The 14,579-nt window shown below is 45.5% G+C and overlaps 1 protein-coding gene across 1 annotated transcript in view; it reads left to right on the forward strand.

Annotated features, from left to right (window-relative positions):
* The first annotated feature begins 265 nt into the window (after window positions 1–265).
* CHRDL2 (chordin like 2) overlaps window positions 266–14,579 on the forward strand; it is an 80,889-nt gene continuing 66,575 nt past the window's right edge. Inside the window, exon 1 of the mRNA XM_036746711.1 lies at window positions 266–347. Coding sequence (XP_036602606.1) covers window positions 266–347 — 82 coding nt within the window. The remainder of the gene's footprint in view (window positions 348–14,579) is intronic.

Below are 14,579 nucleotides of genomic sequence, written 5' to 3' on the forward strand. Positions count from 1 at the left end.
CCCACGCTTCTTAGATCGCCCCCGTCTTGTTCTTCGGTCTCCCTCCTTTCTGTATCACAGAACTTGAAAACTAGAAGGGTCCTCGGAGATCCTCTAAGTCTGTTTCTCTCTCTCTCTCTCTCTCTCTCTCTCTCTCTCTCTCTCTCTCTCTCTCTCTCTCTCTCTCTCTCTCTCTCTCTCTCTCCTCTCTCACCTCCTCGCGTTCCTGGCCAGCTATTGCTCTTTCCTCCTTTTTCAACTCTGCCTAGGGTCTAGAGGTGGAAGAATGGTTCCTGAAGTCAGAGTCCTCTCTTCCTTGCTGGGATTTGTCCTTCTCTGGTTTCCCTCGGACTCTCACCCCCGGACCCGTGAGTAGAGAGGGGGGGAATGGCATGAAGGGAAGAGGTTTGCGGGCTGGGAGAGTAGACTGGGCTGGGGGGCAGACCCGTCAGCCCCAGATACTTTCAAGGACAAGGGATGGATGGAAGTTCTGTCATCTGGGGTTGGGAGGACAAGGGGGATCTAAATGTGGACAGGAGTGTGTGTGTGTGCGTGTGTGTGTGGTGTGTGAGAGAGACAGCCAGAGACAGAGAAGAGGAGACAGCTACAAAGGAAGAGAAAGATGAGAGGAGAGAGAGAGAGCGAGAGAGAGTGCGAGAGAGAGCGAGAGCGAGAGCGAGAGAGAGAGAGAGAGAGAGAGAGAGAGAGAGAGAGAGAGAGAAGAGAAAGAGTTGAGAGAGAATATGGCATGGAGGGGAGACCATTCACTGGGAGGACCACTCCAAGACTCAGAGGCAGGGAGATGGCCTGAAAGTCCTGGACAGGAATAAAAGAAGTACTCTAGGAATTTTGCAAAAGGAAAGCCCACTATAGGCTTAGTTCTTCAAGGAAGGCTTTCTGGAAGAAGTGTAACAGGACCTTGGGCTTTGATAGACAGATACAAGTTAGATGTAGTAATGGTAATAGTTCCCCTTTATTTAGCATGTTAATGTTTCCAAAACACTTTTCTCAAAACAGCATGTGAGGTAGATAATAATAGCTATTATTAGACCCATTTTACAGATGAGCCAAATAAGGCTCAGTGACTTGCCCAATATCACACAGGCATGCAGTAGCAGACTCAAATCCTCTGTTTGCAAATGCAGAGTTCTTTTCTCTCCACCGCCCTGTCCCTTCCTTGAGAGCAGGAACCACGCCTGTTGCAGAGAACACAAAAGAGGGGTATTCTGCACATACAGAAGTAAGACTGAGCAATGAGTTTGGAGGTACTAGGGACATCAATGGAGAGGAGAGTTTATGTTGGAGAAGAGAAAAAAGAAACCACCATCTCTAGTAATAGAAAGGGCACAGAATGTTGAGTCAAAGGATCTGTGTTCAAGGATTGGCTCTGTTACTTACCATTTCTATGATCATGGGCAAGCCATTTGCCTTTCTATGCCTCAGTTTCCACAGCTGTAAAGTGAGGGAGGTTTAGATAACATGATCTCTAAGATCCTTTCCAATGCTCTAAATCTTAGGTTACTAGGGAAATTGAACTGGATTAGGCAGGGGTGCTACTTGCCAGATGTCAGTTTCCCCAGATCCATCCAAGGCTGACAGTTAACCCCTGGGTCAAAAAGGAAAAAAAAGGTCCATAACTCAATGAGATGTGAGTATGAGAAGAAAGGACCTAGGCTAGACCTAAAGAAGGACTTCCTGACTTTCTGAGGCAGGTGAAAGAGGTCAGTCCTGGAGAATTTGAGGAAGAAGGCTGGAGACTCTCAGGTTGAGACTTCAGAAACCCCAAAACACCTATCTTAGATAGGCACGCTCCCTTTTCTAAACTTTTTAGCCCTTCTAGCCAATCAGACTCAGACTGTGCTTAGCATGTATGAGTCAACTAGCATTTATTAAGCTCCTACTATGTGCCAGGAATAGTGCTTGGCACTGGAGATGCAAAGACAAAAATGAAAGTCTTTGCCAGCACCCCCAACCCCACTGGGAGCTTACTGATATTTTTAGGAACAAAGTTCATGCTCTTCCACTAGATTGTCAGCTGCCTGAGGACAGAGGACAGAACTTGCTCTCTTTGTGTTTCCACTCCATACAGCAGCTGACTCACTTGGGCAACTTCTCTGGACCTCAGTCTGTAAAAGGAGAGGGTTTCTCTAGGTCCCTCCCCACCTTAAGCTTCCAGAATTTTATTATTATCTAAGGACCCTACCAGTGCCCACCTGGGTAACACTACCTGTGTGACCTCAGACATGCTGGAGAGGCAGGGTGGCTTTGGGAGTAGTGCTTTGGACTTGAAGTCAGGAGGGATTGGGTTGGACTCAAACCCAGGATATTTACTTAGCGCTATGACTTTGAGCCAGTCATTTGGTGTCTCTGAGCCTCTGCAAAACCAAGGATAACATCTAGAACTTTTACTTGGTAGAGTTGTCAAAACTCAATGAGAGAGATTAAAATATAAAGCTTTTTAGCTACATAATTGGCAATCATTGAGTCATATCACCTCTCTAGGCCTCTTGCCTGAAAAAATGAAGGAACTAGAGACTGAGACACATTTTCATTAGAAAATAAAGGAACTGTACAGTGGAAAAGAGAGGATTTGCAGAGGACTTGGGTTCAAATCCATCACCTAATACATGTCTCTATGACTTTGGGCGAGTCAGTTAATCTCCTAAGGGCTGTTTCCTCATCTTTAAAATGTGGGGTTGAAACTTTAAGGTCTCTTCCAGATCTAAATCTATGATTCTCTGACTTTTATGGCGATTGGCCTAGAGGCAGGGGGCTGGTCCAGGTAACATCTCCAAATTCTCTGGGCTTCCTCTTGGCATGCATTCTTTATTCCTTAAAAGAGCGTTGTCTATGAGACAGAGGTAAGGAGGGAGGGAGGGAGAGAGACAGAGAGAGAGGCAGAGAGAGAGACAGAGAGAGACACACAGAGACATAGACAGAAAGGGGCATAGAGAGACAGACACAGAGAGAGACAGACAAAGAGAGACACAGACACAGACAGACAGAGAGAGAGAGAGAGAGAGAGACTGAGAGACAGAGACTGAGAGATTGAGAGAAAGACACAGACAGACAGAGACCAAGAGAAGAGAGAGAGACAGAGATAGAACCTTGTCATGGACTGGTCACAGTGGTCCATCTTTCTTTCATAAAGACATTTTCAAGGCAGTTTTGCTGGAAGCCTTGTGGCAAGCTGAGTACTAGCACTTCGAAGTGCCCTGGCTTGGCCTTACAGGGGGTATTTACATTCCTCAGGACATTCCCATCATGAGATGCCCCTCTCCTCTTGGCCTACTCAAGAGTGACAGGGCTGGCACTTACAGTGTCAGAACTGAAAGGAACCTTTAGGATCAGTCCTCTCATTTCGCATATGGAGATTGGGAGAGTAACTTGCCTAAACTGATTAGTCAGATTAGTGGCAGGATCTGAACCAGAAAAGAGATTTCTTGGGTCATGCTGCACCAGGCTTCTCTCCCTTCAAGGCTCAGCTCAAGTCTTACCTCTCCTATGAAGCCTTCCCTGACTGCCTTCTAATACTGTAATTTAGGGCCACCTCCTCTTTCTTGTCATCTCAATTTAGACAACTGTAGCATTCACTATAATTTCATTGTCTATGTCTGGCAATGTGGCATAGTGGAGAGAACCCTGGACTAGTAATCAGGGGACCTGAGTTTTAATCCTAGCTCTTCTACAGACCCCCTGTGTGACCTTAAGCAAGTCACCTCCCTCTCTCTTCTTTGGATGCCCCAACCGTTTAATGAGAGGTCCTGTCTAGCTCTTACATTAACTAATCGAACATTCCATATTCTAAGGTCTCTTATTGCCTTAACATTGTACCCTAAGATTCCTCCCAGTTCTAGCATTCTGTGTTCTAAAATTCCTTTAGTTGTGACATTCATTCTATCTGATAAGGTTCTCCAAGCCTATAAGTCTAATAAAGTTCAAATAAGTGAAACCTTAATGGTGAAATTTCAGACATCGTTTGATGGGTGGTTGTGGAAATAAGGCTTTTCTTTTTCTCCTTAAGATCCTGTGACTTAGGCTCCCAACCACTTTACATTAGCGTATTGGTCTTTGTCCGATTGTACAAAGTACATTGTCCCAGGATGCCAATGGTGCAAGATGCCAACACCGTCTATCTTCCTTCATGGAGAAACTGAGGTTCAGAGAGGCTTTGGCCTCTGAGTCACACAGCAGAGCACTAGGACTAAAACCAGTGTCCCTTCCTTCATAGTCTTAGGTTCACTTGAGTGAGGAGGATTGAATTACCATGAGTGAATCAGTCTTTCCATTTGTGACATGGGTACAAGGAATGGAGTGAGGTTGCAAGATAGATCACAGATTGAATGCACCTCCAGTTCAATTCAATTCCACATAAATCTGTGAAGTGCCCATTATGTTCAGAGCCCAGAGGAGGCATGAAGTATAGGTAAGATAAGGTCTCTGTTCTCGTGGAGGGAAAGACGGTCTGGTAGTACAGAGGAAAACCTCTTTGGAAACCTCAAGGAATTATTTTTATGCATTGGTCTTCATTAAAAACCCTCAGCACCCTTAACACATGGTTCTTACCAAATGGTAGTGGAAAGAAATCTTTGACCTGGAGCCAGCCCAGGCTCTGAAACCAACTTGCAAGTGTTCGCGGCCTAGTCCTTTCCCTCAGTTTTCTTGTCTGTAAAATGAGGGTTGTGAGCATGATTGTTCTCCAAGGGCCCTTCTAGCTCTTATGGAAAATCATTTACTAACACTTTAGGTATAGGTCCCCTGTAACCTTCAAATATTATAGCAATAGATGGTCAAGAATGTTGTGCTGTCTGGGGGTTGGGGGGAAGGCAGGGATACTTCAGTAGGTAGGGTGTAGATTAGATTTTTGTTGAGTTCCCTTTCAACCCCTGGTTAGGATGGTGGCGAATGTCTCTGTCATTTCACAGGCAAACCCTTGCCCCAGTCCCAGCTCAAGCACTGATTCTGGACCTACATGGAACAGTGACTCCCTGCTTCCTCCCCCTCTCTACACCCTACCCCAGCATCCTCTTCCAATCCCCTATTCACATCAGGGGTCCTACCAACTTGTACACCTGGTCACATTAGGGAACCAGGCAGTAGGAGATTGTGAATGTTGTCTCCCACATTTGAATATGAGCTCCTTGAGGGCAGGGACCTTCTTCTCTTTGTCTTTCTTTGTATCTCCAGCACTGGGCTGGGATAAAGTAAATACTCCTTGTTGATTGACTGAATAGGTTGATGCAGTCCCTCCATGCTGCTGGAGAGACAGTCTGGAGCACGAGTAACACTGTGGAGGGAGTTGGGAGTCATGTTTCTGTATCATTTTTTATTAGAATTCTCTTTCCTTTGAGCATAGCGAAGGAAGCTCTATCCTGTGGAGGGAGACATGGCTGGCAAGGAGACCTCAATTGGCCCATTTAGGAATGGGTCCCTCCTTTCAAAATGTGTAAAGGACTCACTGATTTTTGGGTGGCTACCTTGGTGGCTGTTCCTTGAAGAAAGAGGAGATGTCTAGCCTAGAGAATGAAATATTTAGGAGACTGCCTCAGGAGGGTTTTATGTGGTCATCGGGAGACCTCTTGTCTGACGTGTTGTAGATGACTTCTCATTTAGGTATGGATTGGACCAGATGACTGCTGAGGCCCTTTCCAACTCCGAGATTCTATGATTATCAGGCAGAGGGTGAACATTATGACCTCTCAAAGGCTCTGTGAGGAGAGGGCAATCTCAAGTGAGAGTAAGCTTTCCTAGCATCTAGCCTAAAGTCCCCACCCCCACCCCCAATTCTGTGTCTTCTATTCATTTCTCCACCTTAGCAAGGACATTGTGCTTTTGCTCTCCTCCCTGGTGTTTTTTCTCCCCACCCCCACCTCCACAAGGAACCTAGTGTTTCTTGCCCAGAGATCCCATGTCCCTTCTGGACACTGTGGTATGAATGTCATTCACTGGTTTCCCTCTCCAGGGAGCTCAGATATTTAAATCCTAGTTCTCACTGTGAAATAAAAGCTTTTGTCTTTTTAACCAATAGTGAGGTACTTGGGGAAATGTATTTGTGGGCTGGATTGGAGTGGGGCACCAAATCACAGGATAGGCAGATACAGTGGCAAGACCCAGATTTCAGAGTCTGGAGACCTAAATTCCAGCAGTAGCTCTGCCACTAACCAGACGTGAGACCTGAGATGCTACTTCCCTTCTCTGGGCTTCAGTTTCTTCCTTTTGTAAATCAAGTGATCCCATTTTTTTAACATCAGCATTTTTCTTGTGATGTTATTAGACTTCTAGTCACAGAATATAACCAAGGGGATCCCCAAAGGGCAGTGGAGAGGCCCAAGATGGGTGAGCAGGGGATTAAGCAGAAACTGAAAAAAGGATATCAGAGGAATGTATGACTGGAAAAAATGATAGGTAGTGGTGAAGAACAATGGATGGACAGTCCATATGTCTCCCCCAGCATGAGAAGAATGTGAGGAAGTACCCTATGGTAAACTTACAAGAAGCAATGGTAAACTTTGAGCGTACCCTATGATTAACTTACAGGAGGCAATGATCAAGAGTCTCACAGGATGAATGATTGTGGATTTGTACTGTTAAAAGGAGTACTCACATTGATGAGATCACAGATCCATGGGAATATTGGATTGGATTGGGGGGCAGGGGGACTGGTGATACAGGGAGACCAGACTGCCAACCAGTGGGCTGAATCTCATAGAGGGACAGAACAGAGAGAGGTTGCAGTACAAAGTGGGTGGCCTGAACCTGAGGATGGGAAGCAAGAGTGCAGGAGAAGCCTTAGTGTAGAGGAGGAGGCAGAGAAGACAATTCCTGCCCTGTTCGCCCTCTCCCCCAGGCCTCCTGGGGCTGTCTCTACTGGCTGACCCACCTCAGTCCCCAGATGTATTCGTGAAGCCATTGGATAAGTGTAGTGCTGACTGGACCTTAGAAATCTTTCCACTCTAAGCCTGACTTCCCCAGATGTCCTTCCCATGCCCAGCATCAGCCTCTCTTTTCTCTGGCCAGTAGAGGTCTCTGTTACACACTCTCCAAAATGTGCAGAGCAGGCGCCAGCTGTTCCAGCTGTTGCACCTGTTCCCAGCTGCCTGGGCTCTCAAGTTCCCCCAGCCAGCCGCACTGGCGCCCGCCTGGGCTAGCTGGAGAAGGACTGCCGCTTTGGGGGGGGGCAGCTCGGGAAAAGGCGGGGGGAGGGGGCTGCCACCCAGAGGGTGGGGGACATGAGACCAGAGACCATCTCAGCCATCCCTTTCTCACCAGGAAAGATCCCACCCAAATCAGTCACCATAGCTAAAAAAAACTGCCCCATATCCAAAACTTCCCATAAGAAGGTACTTCTATGGTCTTTCTTTCTTTTCTATGTAGTAATGGAATGTTCCCCTCAGATTTACCTGAATCTTTAAAGTGATTTCATGCCCTCCCATCCCCAGGAGAATGAGAGGAGAGGCTTCCAGCTAAGAGGCCCCCATAGACCTAAAGACTAGCATTAGGGCTCAGCCCTGTGTTTATGGGAATTTATGCATTTGGGTAGATCTAAGAACTAGGGCAAGTTTCTGTCTCTGAGTCTCAGTTTACCTAATAAAATAAGAGAGTTGGCCAAATGGTCTCTAAGTTCCCTGTTCAGCTCTGAAATTCTGTGTTCTTTCTCCTAAAGTCCTCTTTCCAGCCCTGACATTTGATGTTCTCAGGTCCCCGAGTGGAACTCTGCTGTGAGTGCCCGGAAGACATTTGTGTCTGGCTGCTTTTGCAACTTTGTTAGGGAAAAGGTGGAAAAAAGGAGAGAGAAAAGGAGGAGCAATGAGGAGAGGGGAGATTATCCTCCAGGGGGCTGGACTACTAACAGGGGAATTCTTACTCGGGTGTAAGTGGAACTAAATGATCTCTAGCTATAAGTTTCTATGAGGTGGGGCAGGGGGAAGGACAAAAGGAATGGGGAGATGGGAAAAGGAATAGAGGAAAAGAGGAGAGGGAAATGGGGAGAGAAGTAAGGAAAGAGGAGAAAGGAACAGGAGAGGGGGATTGGAATGAGGGTTGGGAAGGGAAGAGAGGAATGGAGGAGTGAAGATGAGAGTGAGAAAAGGAATGAGGATAGAAAATGAGAAAGAAGTGAAGACAGGGGAGAAGGGAGGGGGACAAGGGAGAGAAGTAGAGGACAGAAGAGGAAGAAGGGAAGATGGAAGAAATAAGGAATAGGGAGAGAAGGGAGGAGAATGGGGAGAGGAGAATAGGAGGGGAGATGGATAAAGAGGGAGAGAGAGCACTGGGGAGAGGAAGAGTAAGAAGGAGGAGTAGGAATGGGGAGAAAGATGGAACAGAAAGTGAGCAGAGATACAGGAAAAGGGAAGGAGGAGATGCAGAAGGCAATGTGAAGAAAAGGGGAGGGCAAGAGAGGATACTGAGTGACAATAGAAGACAAATGGAAGAAGTGGCATAGAGGGAAATAACGGGAAGAGAATGGGATCATGGGAGTTTGGGGGGACCCCAGAAGACAGAAGGTACAGTCTTTCCAATGTAATCTGGTTCTGCTTAGGACCCTGTCTGAATGGGAATGAGTTTCCTTCATAAACTGAATCTTTTTACCTGTTTCTCTTCTTAGCCTAGGCTTCTTTCAGTGGAACCAGTTTCCAATGCTGACTGTAGCCTATGGGACAGCCAGGAAAGGGAAGAGAGTGTGCCTTTGCCTTCAGGGAGCTTACTTTCAGTCTGGCTGGGGAGGCAGGAGAGTATAGTGCATGAGACTGTGCTAATTACGTGGTGAAAACTCAAGCGAATCAGAGAAGGGAAAGACTGGTGGCTGGGTTTTCAGGGTGAGCTTCCAGAGTAGGTGAGCTAAAACTGAAGCTTGAAGGAATGGATATGAGAACATGGACGTGTTGTGAAGAATGCTAGCTTTTGAGTCATAAGACCAGGCTAATTAGCCCTGTTTGATGGCAAGTCACTTCACCTTTCTAGGATTCTGTGTTCTCACCTGTAAAATGAATGTGATCCATCACATTAGATGGCCCCTAAGTCCCCTTTCAGCTTTAAATCCTTTGATCCAGTTGTGAAGGACTTGGGGGATAGAGTCACCAAACCATGCTGGTTGGACTCTCATTAGAGACATTAGGACTATGGTTACAACTTTGGTCATCGGAGGGGGTGGAGGGGAGTGAAACTTTTGGGTGGGATCATGATAAATAAGTAGCTTGATGGATGTAAAATGGGGGTGCCATTTTCATCACTCACCTCACAGGGCTTTTTTGAGGAAAGTACTTCATACACATACGAGTGCTATTGAAATGGGAGATATCACCATTAAATTGATTCACCCCAAATCTTCCATGGCTTAGGAGAGGAAGAGGAGGAGGAGGAGGGAGACAAGGTGAAGACAGAAGAAGGGGAAGGAGGTGAAAAAAGAGGAGAGGGGGCTAGAGAAGGAAGAGGAGAAAATGGAGAAGATAGAGGAAGAAAAGATGGAAGAGGAAGGGGAGATGATAAAAAGGGAGATGAAGGAAGAAGAGAATGAGAAGGGGAGGTAGAGTAACAAAAGAAGAAAGAGCAGTGGAAGGGCAGAAAACAAAGAGGAGGGAATAGAGGAGAATGAGTCTTGTGTGCTCTGGAAAGAGGAGGGAAATAGGTTTGGGGATGGAGAAGAGGTACTGAATATCTCGTAATGTTTTGTTGTTCAGTTGTTTCATTTGTATCCAACTCTTCCTGACCCCATTTGGGGTTTTCTTGGCAAAGATACCGGAGTGTTTTCCATTTCCTTCTGCAGCTCATTTTACAGATGAAGAAACTGAGGCAAATAAGGTTAAGTGACTTACCCAGGGTCACACAATTAGTAAGTGCCTGCGGCCAGATTTGAACTGACAAAGATGAGTCTCTCTGACTTCAGGCTGGGTAGACTATCCTCTGTACCAGCTTTTCTTACTCTACCACAGTGTCTTTTATAGATGAGTATGACCTGATCCTTGTCCTCAGGATAAGGCAACCATCTAATAGGGACACACTTATAACTGAGCCCCTCCCTACAATCTGTTCTTTAAATTCTAAGCAAATTTAACTCTTCTCAGTCCTGTCAGTTCCTACTTCTTCTTCTCTGCTTTTCCCTGTGCCTGAACCTGCCTCATTCTCACCCTTTGACTGTTTAATTATTATTCTGCCTTATTCAAATGCTCTCTTTTTCAGAGAACCTTTCCTGATCCTCTAATGGTGACTACAATCTCCCCCCTCACTCCAGGAACTCACTTAGTTCATACTTCTTTAATGTACTTCTAATAATGTTATTATTGTGTTTTATACATGTGTTCTGTGATAAACCCATAAGAGAATTACAGTGTGTTAATCCCAAAGCCAGGGGAACTTTGAGGCCATTATGCCCACTCAGTTAACTTTCCTCTCCCTCTCCCAGCCCTGGCACCAACTTGGGTCACTGGCCTATTTGGGAAGAGAGGTAGCCCTAGGTAAATCCACCCCCCACCCCAATGCTTTCCTGCTTAGATAGCTTGAGGAGGGGAGGGGAGGGAAACAAAGATTGTGGCAATGGAGAGGCATCCCGGGGTGAGACTAGTTGTCCCCCCCAACCCCACCCCCTTCCTCTGTTTCTACAAGTTCCTTCCCTTCTCTCTACCCTCGGGCGGGGGGGAGTGAACTGGCTTGGGCATTGGCTGAGGCACTCTCTCTGTCTTCACTTTTATGAAGGAGGAGTTGGGGGAGGGGGGGTCCGGTCAAGAGGACCATGCCAGTTGGCACCAGGGGCAGAGGCCTTGGGCCGAATAGGGGCCGTCCCAGACGAAGGTGGGACTGTGTTCCTTCAGGCCCAGGCTGAGTCCTCTGCTGTGTTGCAACAGCTCCCTCCTCCACCCCCCCCGCCCAAAGGGGGGAAGGCACAGAGAAATAAAGACATTATTCACTCCTTAGAGAGTTAGTCTGGCTTTAAACATGTGAACCTCAGGCCCAGCAGGCGGCCCCTTCCCTGCCAGCAGCCGGGCAGAGATAAACACAGCAAATTTGATACAGCCTCACTGGAAACAGGATCCACTGCCTCTGCCTGGGCCTCCTCCCATGGGCCAAAGGGGTGAACCTGCAAGTCCCCTCAGCTGCCCAGAAGAAAACAGACTCAAGGGTGGGCAAATTACACTGTCTCCACATCCCCAAGTGGTCTTTCTGGGACAAACATGGGCTAGTTAGTGGAAAGAACATTGGATTTAGAATTAGCAGGAGTTTGAGTCCTAGCTCCTTGGCTTCCAAGCGTGTGTGAGACCTTGGGCAAGTCACCCCAGTTTCCTATTCAATTTAACAACCATTTATTAAGGGCACTAAGTACAGGTGCTAGGAACACACAGATAAAAAAACGACCCAGTCCCTGCCCTGAAGGCTTTATACTCTACTGAAGAGGGGATAGAGGATATGTGCAGAGATAAGTATAACACAAGGTAAGGAATATTGGAAGCAAAAGAGAGACTCAGACAAAATGATTTAGAAAAATTTAAGGAAGAAAAGAAAGATCACCTTTTTAGTTTATAGATAATATTTGTAAAGTGCTTAGCACAGTGCCCGGTGCATAGTAGGCACTTAATACTTGTTTGTTACCTCACCCCAAGCCAAAATGAGGGATCATGGATTTAGAGGTGGACAGCTCCACACATATTGTCTAGTTTAACCCACTCATTTTAGAGTTGATAAAATGGACCTCCAAAGAGGTGAAGGAATTTGCCCAATGAAGCAATACATTTTCCAAATCCAGCATTCTTTCTGTAGAAACATGTCTGTCAGCTAGGAGGAAGGATGAGAAAGAGGAGATGAGCTCCTAGGACCCTGCTAGCTTCAGTTTTCTGTGGTTCAAACATAGGGCTGGGAATCAGGAATCTTGAATACTAGACTTGACTCCACCACAAATTTACTATGCCATGTGGCCTTGGACAAGTCATTTTCCCTCCTTCTAGGCCTCATTTTTCCCATCTGTAAAATAATGGGGTTAGATTACATGACCTCTAAAATCTCTTCCCTTACTGACATTCTGTGATTCTGTTTGTGTGTCCCACCCCCCCCCACCCCAGAGCAGAACTGGGACCCATGAAAGGGGGTGTTAAAAAGAAGCCAGTTTGAGCTCAGTATAAGGAAGTTCTCCATTGATATCTGTGCAATATCAAGAGGTCTGGAGGAATGCCCACCCACCCCAACGTCATTGGAGTTTTTATGGGAGGATCCAGATTAGACTCATGAAAGATGAGAGCACATGGATGGGCTGTAATCAGCATCATCTGAAGGAATTGATAAAAGAAGGGGAGCACAGATCCCTTAAAGTGTCTAAATATAAGGAAAGACTAGCTATGAGAGAGACAGACTGACAGAGACAGACACAGAAAGATAGAGCTATCTCACAGAAAAATGGTCTGCCTAAAGAGGAAATGAGATCCCCATTGCGTGGGATCTTCAAGTGAAGGCCATCCTCTCCTCCAGAACACTATAGCTGTGATGTCTATATCGGAAGGGAAAGATGAGTTCTTTCTCCTAGTCAAGCGGTATTTGTCTATACCTAGGTTGGAGGTGAAGTGGAAATCTTAATGGATTAGGAGTTAATAAACCTGTGCTCAGCCATGTGCTGGTAAATGTTTAACAACTGGAACTCCGCCCCCCCCCCCAAAAAAAAAGTACATGCTACATGCTTTTAATTTTAATCTGCATTAATCACATTTTCTCTATCACTTTCCTAAGTCCAGACAATTAACAAACCAATAAATCAAGCCCTGATTCACATTAAGGTGTAAAATGTAACAATCAGATTTCAAGAGCCTATTGGAGCCAGCTCCAGCATGCCCCTGTTCATCCTGCTTTGTGAAGGATGACTGTTCTAAATGAGGATCGAGAGAAACTCGGAGAATCTCCATGTTAAAGGAACCTTGGGAGATCATCTTTTCCAATTCGTGTCTAAACAGGAATATTCTCTCCAATTCACCAACAAGCTGCCAGAGCTCCCTGCTTCCAAGGCAGTTCAGCCCACTTTGGAGTTACTTTAGTTGTTGAGACCTTCTTCCTTATTTCTGGCTGAAATCTGCCTCTCTGCACCTTCCATTCAGTTCTACTCATCTGCCAGGTGGGGCCAGGTAGAATATGTTAAATCCCTTTCCCACAAAACAGCCCTTGGAATCCTTGGCCTCCACCGTGTCCCTTTTGAGCTTGAGACTTTGAGCCAGACCTCCCCAGAGCCTTCCACCCTAAGATATGGTCTTCAGTCCCATTACCATTCTGGTCTGTTTCCTGTGAGCAGTAATAGTAATAATAATAGGTAATATTTATAAAGTTCTTACCACGTGCTAGACACTGTGCTAAGCTGGAACATAGAATGTTAAAGCTGGAAAGAATATAAGAATATAATAATCCTTAGATAAATATTTGTTGATTGATTAACTGACCTTAGAATACACAATGTCAGAGCTGGAAAGGACCTTAGAATTCAATTCAGCAAACATTTATTAAGCACCTACTAAGTGCAAGGTACCTAGTTTGATTCAGGGGATACAATGATATGACAGTTGCCCTGCTCTCGAGGAATTTACCTTCTTGTGGTGAAAGAACAAGTACACAATTAGCTATGAAAAAAGGGAGAACAATGAACTGAGAAAGGAGATGCCCAAAGCACTCCTCATTTTTGCTTCTTCAAATCCCTGGTTTCCATCAAGGCTCGGCTCAGAGACCACCTCCTTCCTGAAGCTTTTCCTGGTCTCCTCATTTGTAAGTTCTCTCTGTCTCTGTCTGTCTCTCCCTCTCCTCAAGTTACCTAGAATTGATAAAAGAGCATTTAAATGTACATCTTTTATTTTTAAATGTTTTTCTTCTGTTTGCATTCATTGTCATATCCCCTCCCACAGGAGACTGTGAGCTCCTTGACATTTTGACTTTGTATTCTTAGAACCTTGTAAAGGGATTGGCTGTGTGACCCTGAACTTAATTACTTAAGTTACTTAATTACAAGTTACTTAATCTCTCAGTGTTCTAGACAACTCTCTAAGACTCTTGAGTTGTAAAGAATATGTCAACCTGCATTGGTGGAGGCATTTTCCTTACCCTGAAGTTCCCTATACCAATGAAATTACAGGTCCAGTTCCTTTTCCTCTTTCCAGAGCATAGCACAGCGCCTGGCATGTAACTGGAGACTTATGTATTTTTTAAAATTAATGGCAGCATGGAGATAAGTTAGAAGGCTGTTATAATCAAAGAATCTTACCGACCTGAATGAGAATTCCATCTGTAACATGCCTGACATGTCATCATCCAACATGAGCAGATATGAAGGCCTCAGTGTGGATGGTTACAAAAAGGCTAGTGGATTTGGAGTCAGAGGACCTGGGTTTGAATCCCAGCTCTGCCACTTACTATGTGACCTTGGGAAAATCACTTAACCCCTCTGGGCCTCAGTTTCCTTATCTGTAAAATGAAAAAATTTGACTAAATTGACTCTAAGGTCCTTTCTGGTTCTCTGTCTATGATCCCATGAACTTCCCTAAATTCACCAAATACCTAAACATTTTTGATCTAAAAGCAGACAGAATTCCCAGTAAGAGCAAGGAGACAGATCATCTCTCTACCTGTGGAATGATAAGTGATTACAC

The sequence above is a fragment of the Trichosurus vulpecula genome, chromosome 2 (assembly GCF_011100635.1).
Source record: "Trichosurus vulpecula isolate mTriVul1 chromosome 2, mTriVul1.pri, whole genome shotgun sequence".
NCBI classification, from domain to species: Eukaryota; Metazoa; Chordata; class Mammalia; order Diprotodontia; family Phalangeridae; genus Trichosurus; species Trichosurus vulpecula.